General features: G+C 46.1%; 1 protein-coding gene across 1 annotated transcript in view; it reads left to right on the forward strand.

Annotated features, from left to right (window-relative positions):
- usp3 (ubiquitin specific peptidase 3) overlaps nucleotides 1–17,324 on the forward strand; it is a 134,308-nt gene that overhangs the window by 55,976 nt on the left and 61,008 nt on the right. The window contains exon 4 of the mRNA XM_072492954.1: nucleotides 457–540. Within this exon, the coding sequence (XP_072349055.1) occupies nucleotides 457–540 (84 nt within the window). The remainder of the gene's footprint in view (nucleotides 1–456; nucleotides 541–17,324) is intronic.

Genomic DNA, 17,324 nt, shown 5'->3' on the forward strand with positions numbered 1-17,324 from the left:
GTAAATCAGTTACGCAAGAATTCTCCCAGGAACGAAAAGGGACGCTCTCCACCTGTAGTTATGTCGATAGTTTACACAAAAGTGCCTTCCTCTCATCTCTTTCCATTTTAAATATTTTCTTTTGTCTGCGTTTTTAATGGAGATAATCTTCATGCACTATAATTATACTCTCCCGGTGGTCGTGGCAATGCTGACAAGTTACAACGAAATAAAGCTGGAATAACTTTAAAAATGTGGCCTGAACTTCCATCCAAATATTCTGGCCCAGTTACCCCAGCTCTTTGCCTCTCCTTCACCTGAAGGTGGCTCTTAGTCTTGACTTCCTGTGCATGTTGCTGCAGGAAGCGAACTATTTTATCGAGCGATGTGCAATCAGATTTGTCGGGATCAATAAAGTTGAGAAGAAAAGAGACAACTGCTAGTTTTTAATGTGTATTCTGTTTTTTTTGCTTCTAGTTACAGATGTGATGATTTTGTGGTGAATGATACCAAGATGGGCCTGGTTCAGAGGGTCAGAGAGCATCTACAGAACTTGGAGAAGTATGTGTGAATAAGTTAATGGCACTACTGTAATCACTTGACTGTTCTGAGGTTTGTTTTCTCGACTAGTTTATCTGTCTTTAGGTGTTTTGGAAAGCAGAGTTCGGAGAAGATTTCAGTATGAATCTCGGGCCGAATATAGCTGCAGGGTGTGAGTGTCTGTGCGTGGGTGGGTGTGTCTGTGCGTGGGTGGGTGTGTCTGTGTGTGGGTGGATGTGTGTGTCGGTGTGTGTGTGTGTGTGTCTGTGTGTGGGTGGCGTGGGTGGGTGTGGGTGGGTGTGTGTGGGTGGGTGTGTGTCTGTGTGTGGGTGGGTGTGTGTCTGTGTATGGGTGTGTGTGTGTCTGTGTATGGGTGTGTGTCTGTGTGGGTGGGTGTGTGTCTGTGTGGGTGTGTGTGTGTCTGGGTGGGTGTGTCGGTGTGTGGGTGTGTGTGTGTCGGTGTGTGGGTGTGTGTGTGTCGGTGTGTGTGTCGGTGTGTGGGTGGGTGTGTGTCGGTGTGTGGGTGGGTGTGTGTCGGTGTGGGGGAGGAGGGAGGTGTGTCGGTGGGTGGGTGTGTGTCGGTGGGTGGGTGTGTGTCGGTGTGTGGGTGGGTGTGTGGGGGGAGGAGGGTGGTGTGTGTGTGCCTGTGTGTGTGGGTGGGTGTGTGTCTCTGTGTGGGTGGGTGTCTGTGTGGGTGGGTTTGTGGGTGGGTGGGTGTGTGGGTGGGTGTGTGTCGGTGTGTGGGGGGAGGAGGGAGGTGTGTGGGTGGGTGTGTGTCTGTGTGGGTGGGTGTGTGGAGGGGGTGTGGGTGTGTGGGGGGAGGAGGGAGGGGTGTGTGTGTGTGTGTGTGGAACAGATGAATCGCATGTACCTTTGTCCTCCCAGTCTAAGCTTCCAAAATACTTCACTTTTGTTAGCACTGACCGTGCGGAGTGTTTCATGTTCTCCCCGTGTCTGCGTGGGTTTCCTCCGGATGCTCCGGTTTCCTCCCACAGTCCAAAGGGGTGCAGGTTAGGTGGATTGACCAAGATCAATGCATGGGAGTGGGCATAGGTAGAGTCCTCTTTCGGGGGATCAGTACAGACTCAATGGGCCGAAAAGCTTCCTTCTGCACTAGGGATTCTATGGCAAAAGGATGATCCAGCAGTGCATTTGAGTGGTAGGAATTGGATTCCTTCTTGTAATTTCTCAATAAGTAGGCAAGGCACTTTTCCTACAGGTGTACTCTCTGATTTTTTTCATGGTTAACACTGATCGTTTCCTTAGTCAGAAAATTTTGGCATAAGAAGCCTAAATTAGTGAAAAAAACACTGATGGGAGCGGGAAATTCAGTTCGAGTTATTATAATTTTATCATTCTGTTTTAGTCATAGCTTTGACCTTGTGAAATAGTAGTCAACATTAACCACTTTGAAAGCTGTTCCTAAACATTTAAGTTGCGAAGCTGGGATATTTAGTCCTTTGTCACAGAGGTAATGTCAATTTGTGTAATTTCTTTGCTTGACTCAGTTCAGTTCCCAATCTGCTTGTCGTGGTTGAAAGGGTTATAATCACAGGGAATGGCTCTTCTGTGTTGGTGCTCTCTTGTGCAGTAGAACCTTACAAACAATTGAATTTAGGTTCAGGGAGAAATGCCACTGGCTTCAAGTTTCCAGTGGGGTGAAAACGTTGCCACCAATAGAGCTGTCGTTTTATCCGTTTTGTGTCCAAGTGGGTTTTCTTACCGAGTTAAGCTTCTCATTGAGAGCCGCTTTATTGCTAATCTTGGGAAATGTGCGGGCTCGTCGATTAGCCCAGTTGGCTGGACGGCTGGTTCGTGATGTGCAACGTGGCCAACGGCAGCACGGGATCAATTCCTGTACTGGCTGAGGTTATCCATGAAGGCCCCGCCCTGCCCCGCCTTCTCAACCTTGCCCCTTGCCTGAGATATGGTGACCCTCTGGTTAAATCGCCACCAGTCAGCTCTGTCTTGTCTCTCTCTCAAAAAGGGGGAGAGCAGCATTTTGTCCTCTGGGACTTTGACAACTTTAATTTGTTCGTGTGCTGGTCGGCAAAGAATTTTGTGGCCAATCGTACCATTGACCTGTTTGATTCATCTGAAGTCTTAAATATTTTCCCCTCCTTTTTGTTTAATTTGGTTTCTTTTTAAATGTTTAAAAAAAAAATTGAGTGCCCAATTCTTCTTTTCCAATTAAGGGGCAATTTAGCGCGGCCAATCCACCTACCCTGCACATCTTTGGATTGTGGAGGTGAGACCCACGCAGACACGGGGAGAATGTGCTAACTCCACATGGACAGTGACCTGGGGCTGGGATCGAACCTGGGTCCTCCGCGCCGTAGGCAGCAGTGCTAACCACTGCGCCACCATGCCGTCCTCGTTTAATTTGGTTTCCGCTGAGTTTATATTTTCCAATTAAAATTTTAAAAATTAACTCCAGACCTACTCCAGCCGTAGCAGTGATGTCACACTTTATATTAGCACTTTTTAGGTAGTTTAGTTTTTATTTTAGTGGAAGTGCTGAATTGAAGGTTTAGTTTTGTGATGTGAATTGGAGGGGTGGGCAGGATATAATGGAAAAGCTCTTGCATTTATAAAGTACCTCATCTTATGTTGCAAACTTCTGAAAGTCCTGATAAGAAATGGGAGTAGGCCACATTGCCCCTAGTCAAAAAGATCATGACTGAACTTTTCACCTCACTCCACTTTCCCGCCATTATCCCGTAATTTCCAAAAAATCTATTGACCTCCATCTTGAATACACGCAATGAAGAATCACCAACCTCTGAGTGAAGAAATTTCTCCTCATCCCGTACCTGAATGATGGATCCCTTATATCGAGACCCCGAGTTTTAGTTTCTCCATCCGCTCAGCACCTACTCTCTCTCACTATTTCAGATGCCAAATGCTGGGTATGCTGGAAATCTGAGATCAAAGCAAGAAAATACTGGTAATAATCAGCAGATCAGGCAACAGCTAATCCCATCACTGAGACTAGCTTTAGATTCCAGGTTTATAGATTGAAATTAAATTCTATTACCTGCTGTGGTGAGATTTGAACCCATGCCCCCAGAGCATCAGCCTGGGCCTCTGGATTACTAGTCCAATGACATTACCATTGTGCCTCCACCAAGGAATGCCCTAGTAATCCAGAGATTGCTACTTTTGAGATCCTGTTTGCTAATTTCCTCCCCAGCTCCCAAAATTCTGACTGCAGGACCATATCCCGCTTTCTACCTGTCCCAATGTAGACAGCCCTTAACCCTGAACGTTCTGCTGCCATTCAGTGGCATTCTTGGTTTTGGGACAAGGGAGGCAAGACGCCATGTCTGGTCCGTTACCCAATAAATTTCCTATTGCTATTGTTCTTTCAGTCGTTGCGTCCCCCTAGTGCAGCGAAACCAGTCGCAGGGCCACGGGCTTGGCTCTGGCTCTACGCCCCAGATGGTCCATCGCCATCAGTATGCCAAACTGATGACTGGCTGGAGAGCGAGATGCACTCTGGGGATCGTATACGAGTCTGACCTTTCTTGACCTTTTTGACTTTACTTATTCCTTCACTTCCTGCATACCCTTAAACTGCGGGTTGACCACACCTATAAATGTGCTACTCACAAAGCTCTAAGCCTCACGGATGCTAACCATTTCAATACACAGACTCGATGGGCCGAATGGCCTTCTGCACTGTAAATTCTGTGATGATTTGGGGAGAAATCTTTAATTCTGGAAAGACACACTTGGAGACCTGCATTTGTGCAATTACATTGATACTTAAATACGCCATCAACAATTTATGATTAGCATCAATCATATATGCCTTAAGTTGGGACTATAAATGATGGCATTCTTGACTTTGCATCCATTATTGTGATTTTTGACCATATTCTCTGGCTACAGCAGAATATGGCTATGACGCTCATGTCTGGATCATACTAGTTAGAGACCATAAACCTAGTAAGACACCAAACGTATTATCTGATTAGGAAATTGTCCATAATTGTGGGTCTGGATTGTGGTCCTGGATTGTGTGTTATTGCTTTTCAGTTAAATCTGTTCCTGCTAAGCTGCATGGACATGTAGCTGTGTAAAAGCCTGAAAGGTACCACACAGGATTTAATCTGTGATCCATGGCTGTGCAACAAAAATTAAAAGGACAACACATGGTGAGGAGGGAACCTGGCTCCACACCGCAAATATGTTTTAAAGGACGAGTGGTGTGTTTCTGTACTGATCTTTTAGCATACATAATTGCCATCATAATTGACCACCATCACCTCTGTGTCTGCTGAGAGTAACCAGCTGGTTCAGTTGTGAATAACTGGCCTGGTACCGCCATCAATCACGAGCAAGCCTGTGGTTGTGTACGGACAGGTTTTTAGTTTTCCCTGTGTGGAGATTTGGGTCTTGCTCCACCATGAGTCTGGAGGAGGAAAACTCTATCTTCTTTCTAATATACATTCAAGGGAGCAGGGAACCAAACCGATACCAATATTTCTGTACTGATTGTGTTTCAAACTTCTTAACGTCGGAACCTTCACTGACCTTTCCTGACAGTTCAGTTTGGCTCACCTTTGTACTCTCCGCGCTTTAGTTATGTCTCTGTTATCTATCACTTCATAGGCATATACGAAAGGTCCAGGATGAGAAAAGGCCATTTGATACATCGAAACCCATTTCTTTATAATGTGCTTTTGCCATCTCGAAAACACCCTATTTAACAAGGCCTGTAACTGCAAATGGGAAAGATCTGCACCTATGCCTTTGTTTTTACAGTAGCCTCCCACAATGTGTGCAAATAAAATGTTACTCTGGCAATAGAGCCTACCTGAGGGAGGTGTTGGCTATTCCTGTTGGCCATAAGCATCAACTCCATTCATCGCCCTTCTCCACCTCCTTTCCATTTCTCCCACTCTCCCATTTTGGCAGACACACCATTATGGAGCATTAGCAAATGGTTTGGTTGACCGAAAACTCAATGTGCGTACCATTTGAACTTGTCTTTTTAAAAAAAATGAATTTCTTGACTTGAAGCAAGCGTATTTCTTCACCCAGGGTGTGATATTTTATATTGGCTTTGCCAGAAAAACAGGAGAATTGTACACTCTACGCTGTTCATTTACTTGACAGGAAGGCAATGATCAGACATCGGTAAATTCCTCCAGGGTCATGCCTGAGTTCTATCTGACTCAGGCAATCAGCTGTGTGCACTTCTCCCAGCTCTCATAAATCTGGTGTGGGCGATAACTGCTGCATTTTCATCAAATCCAATTAACTTGCTGTTTTGTCACTGAAGAGTTGTGTTGTAAAGGCAAGAAATGTAAATCATAGTGATTTTGCTTTATCTTGCACCCTCGTCATCCTCCTGAATACTAATATGTTGCCCATAATGTAGAAAGGAAGGCTTTACTCAAAGAATGAGTATACGGCATTGAAAGGTGAGCTTCCCTACTTCCTGTGGGCAGAATGATGGCCATTTTTCTTTGGGGAGATGATGTGATGAAACCTTTCACAATATGATGCATTAGATTGAGGGGTAACCTGTCTTAAGTTTGTATTAAAACATTTTGTGGCTGTGTTTGACGTATGCCCTTGAATAGAGTTATTGTGCAGGATTGGGAGATAGAATTGCATCTGAGCATCATTTTTCAAATGCTTACTTTCTGCCGGAACAAAATTAAACCCTTGTTCCCATAAAATACACTGAACATCATCATTTTCCCTTCAGTCTCAAATTTTATCACAACGACAGCAAGTGATTATCAAGCATGTTTTGATTTATGATGTTCTTCATTACTTCAGCAGCATAGCTATAGTTAGTATCCATGTATGCATGCAGTGTACTGAATGGGTCGTTTATCCCTTAGGTAGTAATGTTGCAAGTCAAGAAGGAACTAATTTGACAGTTATTCATTGAGTACAATATCCTTTAATGGATTGATTGAGGAACAAAGTAACCATTTTTGGCTGTTGGAATCCATTAAACATTTGGGTACTTTCGATGGTCCTATTATAATAGTGCTTCTACTTTTTGGCAGACACACCATTATGGAGCATTAGCTAATGGTTTGGTTGACCGAAAACTCAATGTGCGTACCATTTGAACTTGTCTTTTTAAAAAAAAACTAAATGAATTTCTTGACTTGAAGCAAGCGTATTTCTTCACCCAGGGTATGATATTCTACTTTTTGCAGCCATTTGGACAATGGTTTTTAAAATCTTAAACTGGCATTTAATTTATTTTTTTATAAAATAGACTTTTAATTGCATGGATGAGGAAGGAGTACATTATAATAGTGTGCCTTTAAATCAAATTTATTTCTACTATTTGGGGGAAATGTTCAAACTTGTGCGTATTGGGAATGTCCTGTCATGACTTTACCGTTAGACCCTCCAATTTTTGTAACTGAGAAATGTTACTTTTACCACGGTTACCATTGACAACTTAGCGCTGCAAGGACAAATGAGCATTAAATAAAAGAGACAATTCTAAAGGAGAGTCATTTGACTCAAAGTATTAACTCTGTTTCTCTCTCTGCAGAAGCTGCCACACCTGCTGAGTTTTTCCAGCACCATTGTTTTCGTTTCAGATCTCCAGCATCCGCAGTATTTTGCTTTGTTCAAATAAAAGGTACCCTGTTGGAGAGGGAGCATATTGGGCCGCACAAGTCTCTGGCTTGTATTTTTACTTTGTCTTAACTTTGGAAGGGTGCCTAAAAGTTTTCTTCATGTTTAGCAGTGATCATGTGGCAGGGTGGCGCAGTGGTTAGCACTGCTGTCTCACGGCACCGAGGACCCGGGTTCGACCCCGGCCCCAGGTTGCTCTCCATGTGGAGTCTGCACCTTCTCCCTGTGTATGCGTGGGGTCTCACCCCAACAACCCAAAGATGTGCAGGGTCGGTGGATTGGCCACACTAAATTGCCCCTTATTTTGAAAAAAAAAGTTTGGCTGTGATATAATAGGAATGATAAATTTTTAAATGTTTATAGTTTATTTAATTATCACCAGCAAGCTTCCTGTTGTTCATAGTGAATCCGGGAATGTACGAAGGTGTTACCAACTTCACGGTGAAGAAAGTGAAATGGGGGAAAATATTACAGGAAATTTAACACGTACTGAAAGTGCCCAATAAATACAAAAGTACTTTTCTCCTAAATCTAATGTTTATTGAAATTCAAACCGTCATTGTAGTGTTCTGAATACTGCCTGGAATAGTGAACAAAATAACGATGAAACACCTCCTGGTCATTTTGCTTCAATGCATTCAGCAGCTGATCTTGTTGCATTCAGCAGCTGATCTTGTTAGATTTGGATTTGCTTATTGTCACGTGTACCAAGGTACAGTGAAAAGTATTTTTCTGCGAGCAGCTCAAACAGATCATCTAGTACATGAAAATAAAATAAAAAGAAAATACATAATGAGGCAACACAAGGTACACAATGTAAATGCATAGACACCGGCATCGGGTGAAGCATACAGGAGTGTAGTATTAATCAGGTCAGTCCATAAGAGGGTCGTTTAGGAGTCTGGTAACAGCGGGAAGAAGCTGTTTTTGAATCTGTTTGTGCGTGTTCTCAGACTATCTCCTGCCCGATGGAAGAAGCTGGAAGAGTGCGTAAGCTGGGAGGGGTCTTTGATTATGCTGCCCGCTTTCTCCAGGTAGCGGGAGGTGTAGATGGAGTTAATGGATGGGAGGCAGGTTTGTGTGATAGACTGGGCTGTGTTCACGACTCTCTGAAGTTTCTTGCTGTCTTGGGCCGAGCAATGGCCATACCAGGCTGTGATGCAGCCAGATAGGATGCTTCCTCGGTGCAGTGACTGTTATCAAGCTGGTAATCCTAAACTTTCCGGAGGCTTGCGTGCACTAGCCCTACTCATCTGCCTTCTCCTCCTTGAGTGGAACCTGTACCATGACTAACCAATTCTTTTTTTTTATTAAATATTTTATTGAAAATTTTTGGTCAACCAACACAGTACATTGTGCATCCTTTACACAATATTATAACAACACAAATAACAATGACCTATTTTATAAACAAAAAATGAATAAATAATAAATAACAAAAATGAAAACTAGCCCTAATTGGCAACTGCCTTGTCACAAGTAACACTCTCCAAAAATATAATTTAACAGTCCAATATATAATTATCTGTAGCAACGACCTATACATACTATACAGTATATATTAACAACCCTGAGAGTCCTTCTGGTTCCTCCCCCCCCCACCACCCCCCCACCCCCGATCCTGGGCTGCTGCTGCTGCCTTCTTTTTCCCATTCCGTCTATCTTTCTGCGAGGTATTCGACGAACGGTTGCCACCGCCTGGTGAACCCTTGAGCCGACCCCCTTAGGACGAACTTAATCCGCTCTAGCTTTATAAACCCCGCCATGTCATTTATCCAGGTCTCCACCCCCGGGGGCTTGGCTTCTTTCCACGTTAGCAATATCCTGCGCCGGGCTACTAGGGACGCAAAGGCCAAAACATCGGCCTCTCTCGCCTCCTGCACTCCCGGCTCTTGTGCAACCCCAAATATAGCCAACCCCCAGCTTGGTTCGACCCGGACTCCTACTACTTTTGAAAGCACCTTTGTCACCCCCATCCAAAACCCCTGTAGTGCCGGGCATGACCAAAACATATGGGTATGATTCGCTGGGCTTCTCGAGCACCTCGCACACCTATCCTCCACCCCAAAAAATTTACTGAGCCGTGCTCCAGTCATATGTGCCCTGTGTAATACCTTAAACTGAATCAGGCTTAGCCTGGCACACGAGGACGACGAGTTTACCCTGCTTAGGGCATCTGCCCACAGCCCCTCCTCGATCTCCTCCCCCAGCTCTTCTTCCCATTTCCCTTTTAGTTCATCTACCATAGTCTCCCCTTCGTCCCTCATTTCCCTATATATATCCGACACCTTACCATCCCCCACCCATGTCTTTGAGATCACTCTGTCCTGCACCTCTTGTGTCGGGAGCTGCGGGAATTCCCTCACCTGTTGCCTCGCAAAAGCCCTCAGTTGCATATACCTGAATGCATTCCCTTGGGGCAACCCATATTTCTCGGTCAGCGCTCCCAGACTCGCGAACTTCCCATCCACAAACAGATCTTTCAGTTGCGTTATTCCTGCTCTTTGCCACATTCCATATCCCCCATCCATTCCCCCCGGGGCAAACCTATGGTTGTTTCTTATCGGGGACCCCCCCAAGGCTCCAGTCTTTCCCCTATGCCGTCTCCACTGTCCCCAAATCTTCAGTGTAGCCACCACCACCGGGCTTGTGGTGTAGTTCCTCGGTGAGAACGGCAATGGGGCTGTCACCATAGCCTGTAGGCTAGTCCCCCTACAGGACGCCCTCTCTAATCTCTTCCACGCCGCTCCCTCCTCCTCTCCCATCCACTTACTCACCATTGAAATATTAGCGGCCCAATAATACTCACTTAGGCTCGGTAGTGCCAGCCCCCCCCTATCCCTGCTACGCTGTAAGAATCCCTTCCTCACTCTCGGGGTCTTCCCGGCCCACACAAAACCCATGATGCTCTTTTCAATCCTTTTAAAAAAAGCCTTCGTGATCACCACCGGGAGGCACTGAAACACAAAGAGGAATCTCGGGAGGACCACCATCTTAACCGCCTGCACCCTCCCTGCCATTGACAGGGATACCATATCCCATCTCTTGAAATCCTCCTCCATCTGTTCCACCAACCGCGTTAAATTTAACCTATGCAATGTGCCCCAATTCTTAGCTATCTGGATCCCCAGGTAACGAAAGTCCCTTGTTACCTTCCTCAACGGTAGGTCCTCTATTTCTCTACTCTGCTCCCCTGGATGCACCACAAACAACTCACTTTTCCCCATGTTCAATTTATACCCTGAAAAATCCCCAAACTCCCCAAGTATCCGCATTATTTCTGGCATCCCCTCCGCCGGGTCCGCCACGTATAGTAGCAAATCGTCCGCATACAAAGATACCCGGTGCTCTTCTCCCCTAAGTACTCCCCTCCACTTCTTGGAACCCCTCAACGCTATCGCCAGGGGCTCAATCGCCAGTGCAAACAATAATGGGGACAGAGGGCATCCCTGCCTTGTCCCTCTATGGAGCCGAAAATATGCAGATCCCCGTCCATTCGTGACCACGCTCGCCACTGGGGCCCTATACAACAGCTGCACCCATCTAACATACCCCTCTCCAAAACCAAATCTCCTCAACACCTCCCACAAATAATCCCACTCCACTCTATCAAATGCTTTCTCGGCATCCATCGCCACTACTATCTCCGTTTCTCCCTCTGGTGGGGCCATCATCATTACCCCTAACAACCTCCGTATATTCGTGTTCAGCTGTCTCCCCTTCACAAACCCAGTTTGGTCCTCGTGGACCACCCCCGGGACACATTCCTCTATTCTCATTGCCATTACCTTGGCCAGGACCTTGGCATCTACATTTAGGAGGGATATAGGTCTATAGGACCCGCATTGTAGCGGGTCCTTTTCCTTCTTTAAGAGAAGCGATATCGTTGCTTCAGACATAGTCGGGGGCAGTTGTCCCCTTTCCTTTGCCTCATTAAAGGTCCTCGTCAGTACCGGGGCGAGCAAGTCCACATATTTTCTATAGAATTCGACTGGGAATCCATCCGGTCCCGGGGCCTTTCCCGCCTGCATGCTCCTAATTCCTTTCACCACTTCTTCTACCTCGATCTGTGCTCCCAGTCCCACCCTTTCCTGCTCTTCCACCTTGGGAAATTCCAGCCGATCCAAGAAGCCCATCATTCTCTCCCTCCCATCCGGGGGTTGAGCTTCATATAATTTTTTATAAAATGTCTTGAACACTCCATTCACTCTCTCCGCTCCCCGCTCCATCTCTCCTTCCTCATCCCTCACTCCCCCTATTTCCCTCGCTGCTCCCCTTTTCCTCAATTGGTGTGCCAGCAACCTGCTCGCCTTCTCCCCATATTTGTACTGTACACCCTGTGCCTTCCTCCATTGTGCCTCTGCAGTGCCTGTAGTCAGCAAGTCAAATTCTACATGTAGCCTTTGCCTTTCCCTGTACAGTCCCTCCTCCGGTGCTTCCGCATATTGTCTGTCCACCCTCAAAAGTTCTTGCAGCAACCGCTCCCGTTCCTTACTCTCCTGCTTCCCTTTATGTGCCCTTATTGATATCAGCTCCCCTCTAACCACCGCCTTCAACGCCTCCCAGACCACTCCCACCTGGACCTCCCCATTATCATTGAGTTCCAAGTACTTTTCAATGCACCCCCTCACCCTTAGACACACCCCCTCATCTGCCATTAGTCCCATGTCCATTCTCCAGGGTGGGCGCCCTCCTGTTTCCTCCCCTATCTCCAAGTCCACCCAGTGTGGAGCGTGATCCGAAATGGCTATAGCCGTATACTCCGTTCCCCTCACCTTCGGGATCAATGCCCTACCCAGCACAAAAAAGTCTATTCGCGAGTAGACTTTATGGACATAGGAGAAAAACGAGAACTCCTTACTCCTAGGTCTGCTAAATCTCCACGGGTCTACACCTCCCATCTGCTCCATAAAATCTTTAAGCACCTTGGCTGCTGCCGGCCTCCTTCCAGTCCTGGACTTCGACCTATCCAGCCCTGGTTCCAACACCGTATTAAAATCTCCCCCCATTATCAGCTTTCCCATCTCTAGGTCCGGAATGCGTCCTAGCATCCGCCTCATAAAATTGGCATCATCCCAGTTCGGGGCATATACGTTTACCAAAACCACCGTCTCCCCCTGTAATTTGCCACTCACCATCACGTATCTGCCCCCGTTATCCGCCACTATAGTCTTTGCCTCGAACATTACCCGCTTCCCCACTAATATAGCCACCCCCCTGTTTTTCGCATCTAGCCCCGAATGGAACACCTGCCCCACCCATCCTTTGCGTAGCCTAACCTGGTCTATCAGTTTCAGGTGCATTTCCTGTAACATAACCACATCTGCCTTAAGTTTCTTAAGGTGTGCGAGTACCCGTGCCCTCTTTATCGGCCCGTTCAGCCGTCTCACGTTCCACGTGATCAGCCGAGTTGGGGGGCTTCCTACCCCCCCCCCTTGTCGATTAGCCATCACCTTTTTCCAGCTCCTCACCCGGTTCCCACGCAGCTGTATCTCCCCCAGGCGGTGCCCCCCCGCCCATCCTCTCCCATACCAGCTCCCCCCTCTCCCCAGCAGCAGCAACCCAGTAATTCCCCCCTCCCACCCCCCCCCCCCCCCGCTAGATCCCCCGCTAGCGTAATTACTCCCCCCATGTTGCTCCCAGAAGTCAGCAAACTCTGGCTGACCTCGGCTTCCCCCCGTGACCTCGGCTCGCACCGTGCGACGCCCCCTCCTCCTGCTTCTCTATTCCCGCCATGATTATCATAGCGCGGGAACCAAGCCCGCGCTTCTCCCTTGGCCCCGCCCCCAATGGCCAAAGCCCCATCTCCTCCACCTCCCCTCCTCCCCCCATCACCACCTGTGGGAGAGAGAAAAGTTACCACATCGCAGGATTAGTACATAAAACCCCTCTTTGCCCCCCACATTCGCCCCACCACTTTGTTCGAACGTTCTTTTTAATAACCCGCTCATTCCAGTTTTTCTTCCACAATAAAAGTCCACGCTTCATCCGCCGTCTCAAAGTAGTGGTGCCTCCCTCGATATGTGACCCACAGTCTTGCCGGTTGCAGCATTCCAAATTTTATCTTCTTTTTATGAAGCACCGCCTTGGCCCGATTAAAGCTCGCCCACCTCCGCACTCCAGTCTTGATAAACGCGGATCACCGCGTTCTCCCATTTACTGCTCCGAGTTTTCTTCGCCCATCTAAGGACCATTTCTCTATCCTTAAAACGGAGGAATCTCACCACTATGGCTCTGGGAATTTCTCCTGCTCTCGGTCCTCGCGCCATCACTCGGTATGCTCCCTCCACCTCCAACGGACCCGCCGGGGCCTCCGCTCCCATTAACGAGTGCAGCATCGTGCTCGCATATGCCCCGACGTCCGCTCCCTCCACACCTTCAGGAAGACCAAGAATCCTCAGGTTGTTCCTCCTTGCGTTGTTTTCCAGTGCCTCCAACCTTTCCACACATCGTTTCTGATGTGCCTCCTGCGTCTCCGTCTTCACCACCAGGCCCTGTATATCGTCCTCATTCTCGGCTGCCTTTGCCTTCACGACCCGAAGCTCCCGCTCCTGGGTCTTTTGTTCCTCCTATAGCCCTTCGATCGCCTGTAGTATCGGGGCCAACAGCTCTTTCTTCATTTCCTTTTTTATCTCTTCCACACAGCATTTCAAGAACTCTTGTTGTTCAGGGCCCCATGTTAAACTGCCACCTTCCGACGCCATCTTGGTTTTTGCTTGCCTTCCTTGCCGCTGTTCTAAAGGATCCACTGCGATCTGGCCACTCTCTCCTCCTTTTTCCATCCGTATCCAGGGGGGATTCCCTTCTGGTTTACCGCACAGTGTTTTTAGCCGTCAAAATTGCCGTTGGGGCTCCTATCAAGAGCCCAAAAGTCCGTTTCACAGGGAGCTGCCGAAACGTGCGACTCAGCTGCTCATCGCCGCACCCGGAAGTGTGACTAACCAATTCTATTCACTTACCATTTACATTGTTCCGAGTCTGGACCTTACCAGCTGGGGCCAAGGCCCTCACCCAATTCTATTGCAGATTGCTGACATTTTCACAGAATTAATTTACAATGAATATCAATCTCCGCTCATTGATAGTACAGAGGTTTGTGCCACATTGCTGGAAGTGGCAACTTTCTGATGAGATGCTAAACCAAGGCCCTGTCTGTTCCCAGTTGGACATGTAAAACGTCCCATGGTACAATTTGAAGGAGAACAGGGGCGTTCACTGTGCCCTGGTGAACATTTGTCCCTCAATCCAGGACACTAAAAACAGATCAGCTGGTCATTTCATTGCTGTTTGCTAGACCATGCTGTGTGCCAATTGGTTTCCACATCTGTCTTCATTACAACAATGACCATACTTAAAAGTAATTAATTGGTAGTGCTGTGCTTTGGGGCATAATGAGGGTGTGAAAGATATGATATAAAATTCTTTCACAGTTGTAAAGAAACATGAATAATACATTGTGTTCACTATAAACTGAAGATAGAGTGCAGATCAGATTTGGATTCTAGCCCTGCTGTGGTTCAAATGTGCCCTCAACCAGGATATTTAGGGGGTGGCGTAGTGGTTAGCACTGCTCCCTCACGGCGCCGAGGACCCAGGTAATGACCCCAGGTCACTGTCCATGTGGAGTTTGCACATTCTCCCCGTGTCTGCATAGGTCTCACCCCCGCAACCCAAAATGATGTGCAGTGTAGGTGAATTGGCCACATTAAATTGTCACTTAATTGGAAAAAAGAATTGGGTGCTCTAAATTTATTTTTAAAAATCCAGGATATTTAATCAGTAGAGTAACTAAATTCTAATGTAGACCTGTGAACATTTTGCAACCAGTTTTCAGTTGTGGGAGAGTTGACTTATCGAGGTCATTAAAAGTTAAAATCTTGACGGGCATAAAGTTCTCTGCACTTGGCATAGTTTCTCTAGCATTTTTTTAATTTAAAAAATAAATTTACAGTACCCAATTCAATTTTTCCAATTAAGGGGCAATTTAGCGTGGCCAATCCACCTACCCTGCACATCTTTGGGTTGTGGGGGCGAAACCCACGCAAACACAGGGAGAATGTGCAAACTTCACACGGACAGTGACCCAGAGCCGGGATCGAACCTGGGACCTTGGCGCCGTGAGGCTGCAGGGCTAACCCACTGAGCCACCATGCTGCCCCTACATTTTTGATTGCAGAATTTAAACCCAGATTGGCAGCTGATTTGTCACGCCAAGAACGTGTTTCTTTATTCTACCACTAGATTGATTTTTATTTTAATGACCGCCAAGGTTACAAAATCAGGTTTACTGCATTATTCAGTCAGGGGCATGGAGTAGAAAAAAAAAAACTTATTTGAACAAGCGAGCTAGGCTATTATTTTCCATCAGAATCATTTAAATCTGTTTGCTTAAAAAATGTTCAAAATCGGAGGTGTTTGCCGTGACCGTTTTAGCCAGCTCAATTGTGAGAACTCTGAGAAGCTAGTTTCCTCCCTTTTTTGGCATTTTTCTCTGACAATCCTTCTATCCCCAACTGAGAGAAGTTGGTTTCCTTACTGGGTTGCAGTTCCCTGGGCATTGGTCACTCAGTGTCTTCTCCAAGTAACCGCTATTCATTTGAGCCTTTATGTTTAGGGTAGGGCAGTCAATTGTGGCGCGAACACAAATGACCCCAGTCCACCGATTGTAGTCATCCTGCTGAGAGCGAGTTGCAAATAAACAATCTTAATTTTATTGATGGATTCGGCCTACCTCCACAATAAGAGAGCTTAATGTGTTGAAATTGTGTGGATTATATGCTTCCAGCTAATTGCGTGACTTTCACAGTGATGGTCATTTCCTTCTGTAACCTGTACTACCTGTGAGAGTAAAGAGAGTTTGAAAGTTGCCATAGGATCGGAAGTTCCTTCAGAATTAATATGCCACGTGTTCATACAACTTCTGATTCTTCTTGGTCCGAACTTGAGCAATACGGAATCATGTTCAGGTCAAGGCGCACTGTGATCTAAGCAAGTTGTTTAATGCACCCCAGTATCTAGTCTCCTAAAACAGAATGGAAGTTTGCGCAGAAGAGAGCTTGAAAATGAAACGGGGAGCAAAGCACAAAATAAATGTAGAGGTAGATTGTATAAACTGTATGAACACGATTGTTGGTCGCAGCTCTCAAGTGACGTTCACACAGGATGAAGGTTTATTTCTGTATAGAGTGGGGGGGGGGGGAGGGATAGGAAGGCCCTTAACCTAGTGTGACTGGAAGTAAGCGCGATGTGGGCAGGAAGTGTTTGTTGTGTGCTGGAACAACTGAGTCAAAACTATTTGCTCTTTATACACTGTCCTTATTTACGTCAGATTCTAGGACAAGTGATCAATAGGTGACCCGTCACTCGGAACCACATGTGGCTCATTAAAAAGGTTTGCTTCACCTGTTGCATTTTTTTCTAATATAAAAGAAATACCAAAAATCTAAACGTTTCCACGCCGACACTGTTTTAACAAATAACAACTAAAACCTGAGATGTTTAATCACAAAATATAAAATTCCATCAAACGTCCTTTTGGTCAAAATTGTCTTGCTAAACAAAGTGACATCAAAAGCCACTGTTTTAATGGCTTATTTATCACCTGCTTGCCCATCACGAGTTGCTCCCAGATGTAGACTTGTACATCAGTTAAAAGAGCTAACTAGTCCTTATTTTGAAGCAAGTTTGCTGCAAAAAAATTAAGTTTATTACAGGAACTAGAAGTTGAAGCATCCATAAGCAGTACTGTGCAAAATATTATGATCGACAAACTTTTAAAAACTGATTAGCTTTGAAATTAATACTTGTACATTTTGAGCATTAGTAAAAAAAATGTCGCAGAGAAATCCATAAATGTCCATCTTACTTTTCATTATTATTGAGTACATTTGTATAGCAGCAGTATGACCGTGGTATTGCAATTTGACTCCTCTTGTTAATTTTGCCGGCACTTAGCATCTAGAATCTGGGTCCTGGAATTCAGGTTACATCTGGCCCCCTAACCCAACAGCAAATACAAGAGCCAAATATAGGTTAATTTAAGCAGCCCTGATTTATCCATCTAAAAACGTGCTTTGATTTGATTCCACCTTTTTACAAGTGGTGGTGCGTTTCCCAACTCCTCCTGCTGGTGTGATCCAAATTTCTGTTGCTAACCCCACAGCAAACTTGAGATAGGATAAACT

Source organism: Scyliorhinus torazame, chromosome 30 (assembly GCF_047496885.1).
Source record: "Scyliorhinus torazame isolate Kashiwa2021f chromosome 30, sScyTor2.1, whole genome shotgun sequence".
Taxonomy (NCBI): Eukaryota; Metazoa; Chordata; class Chondrichthyes; order Carcharhiniformes; family Scyliorhinidae; genus Scyliorhinus; species Scyliorhinus torazame.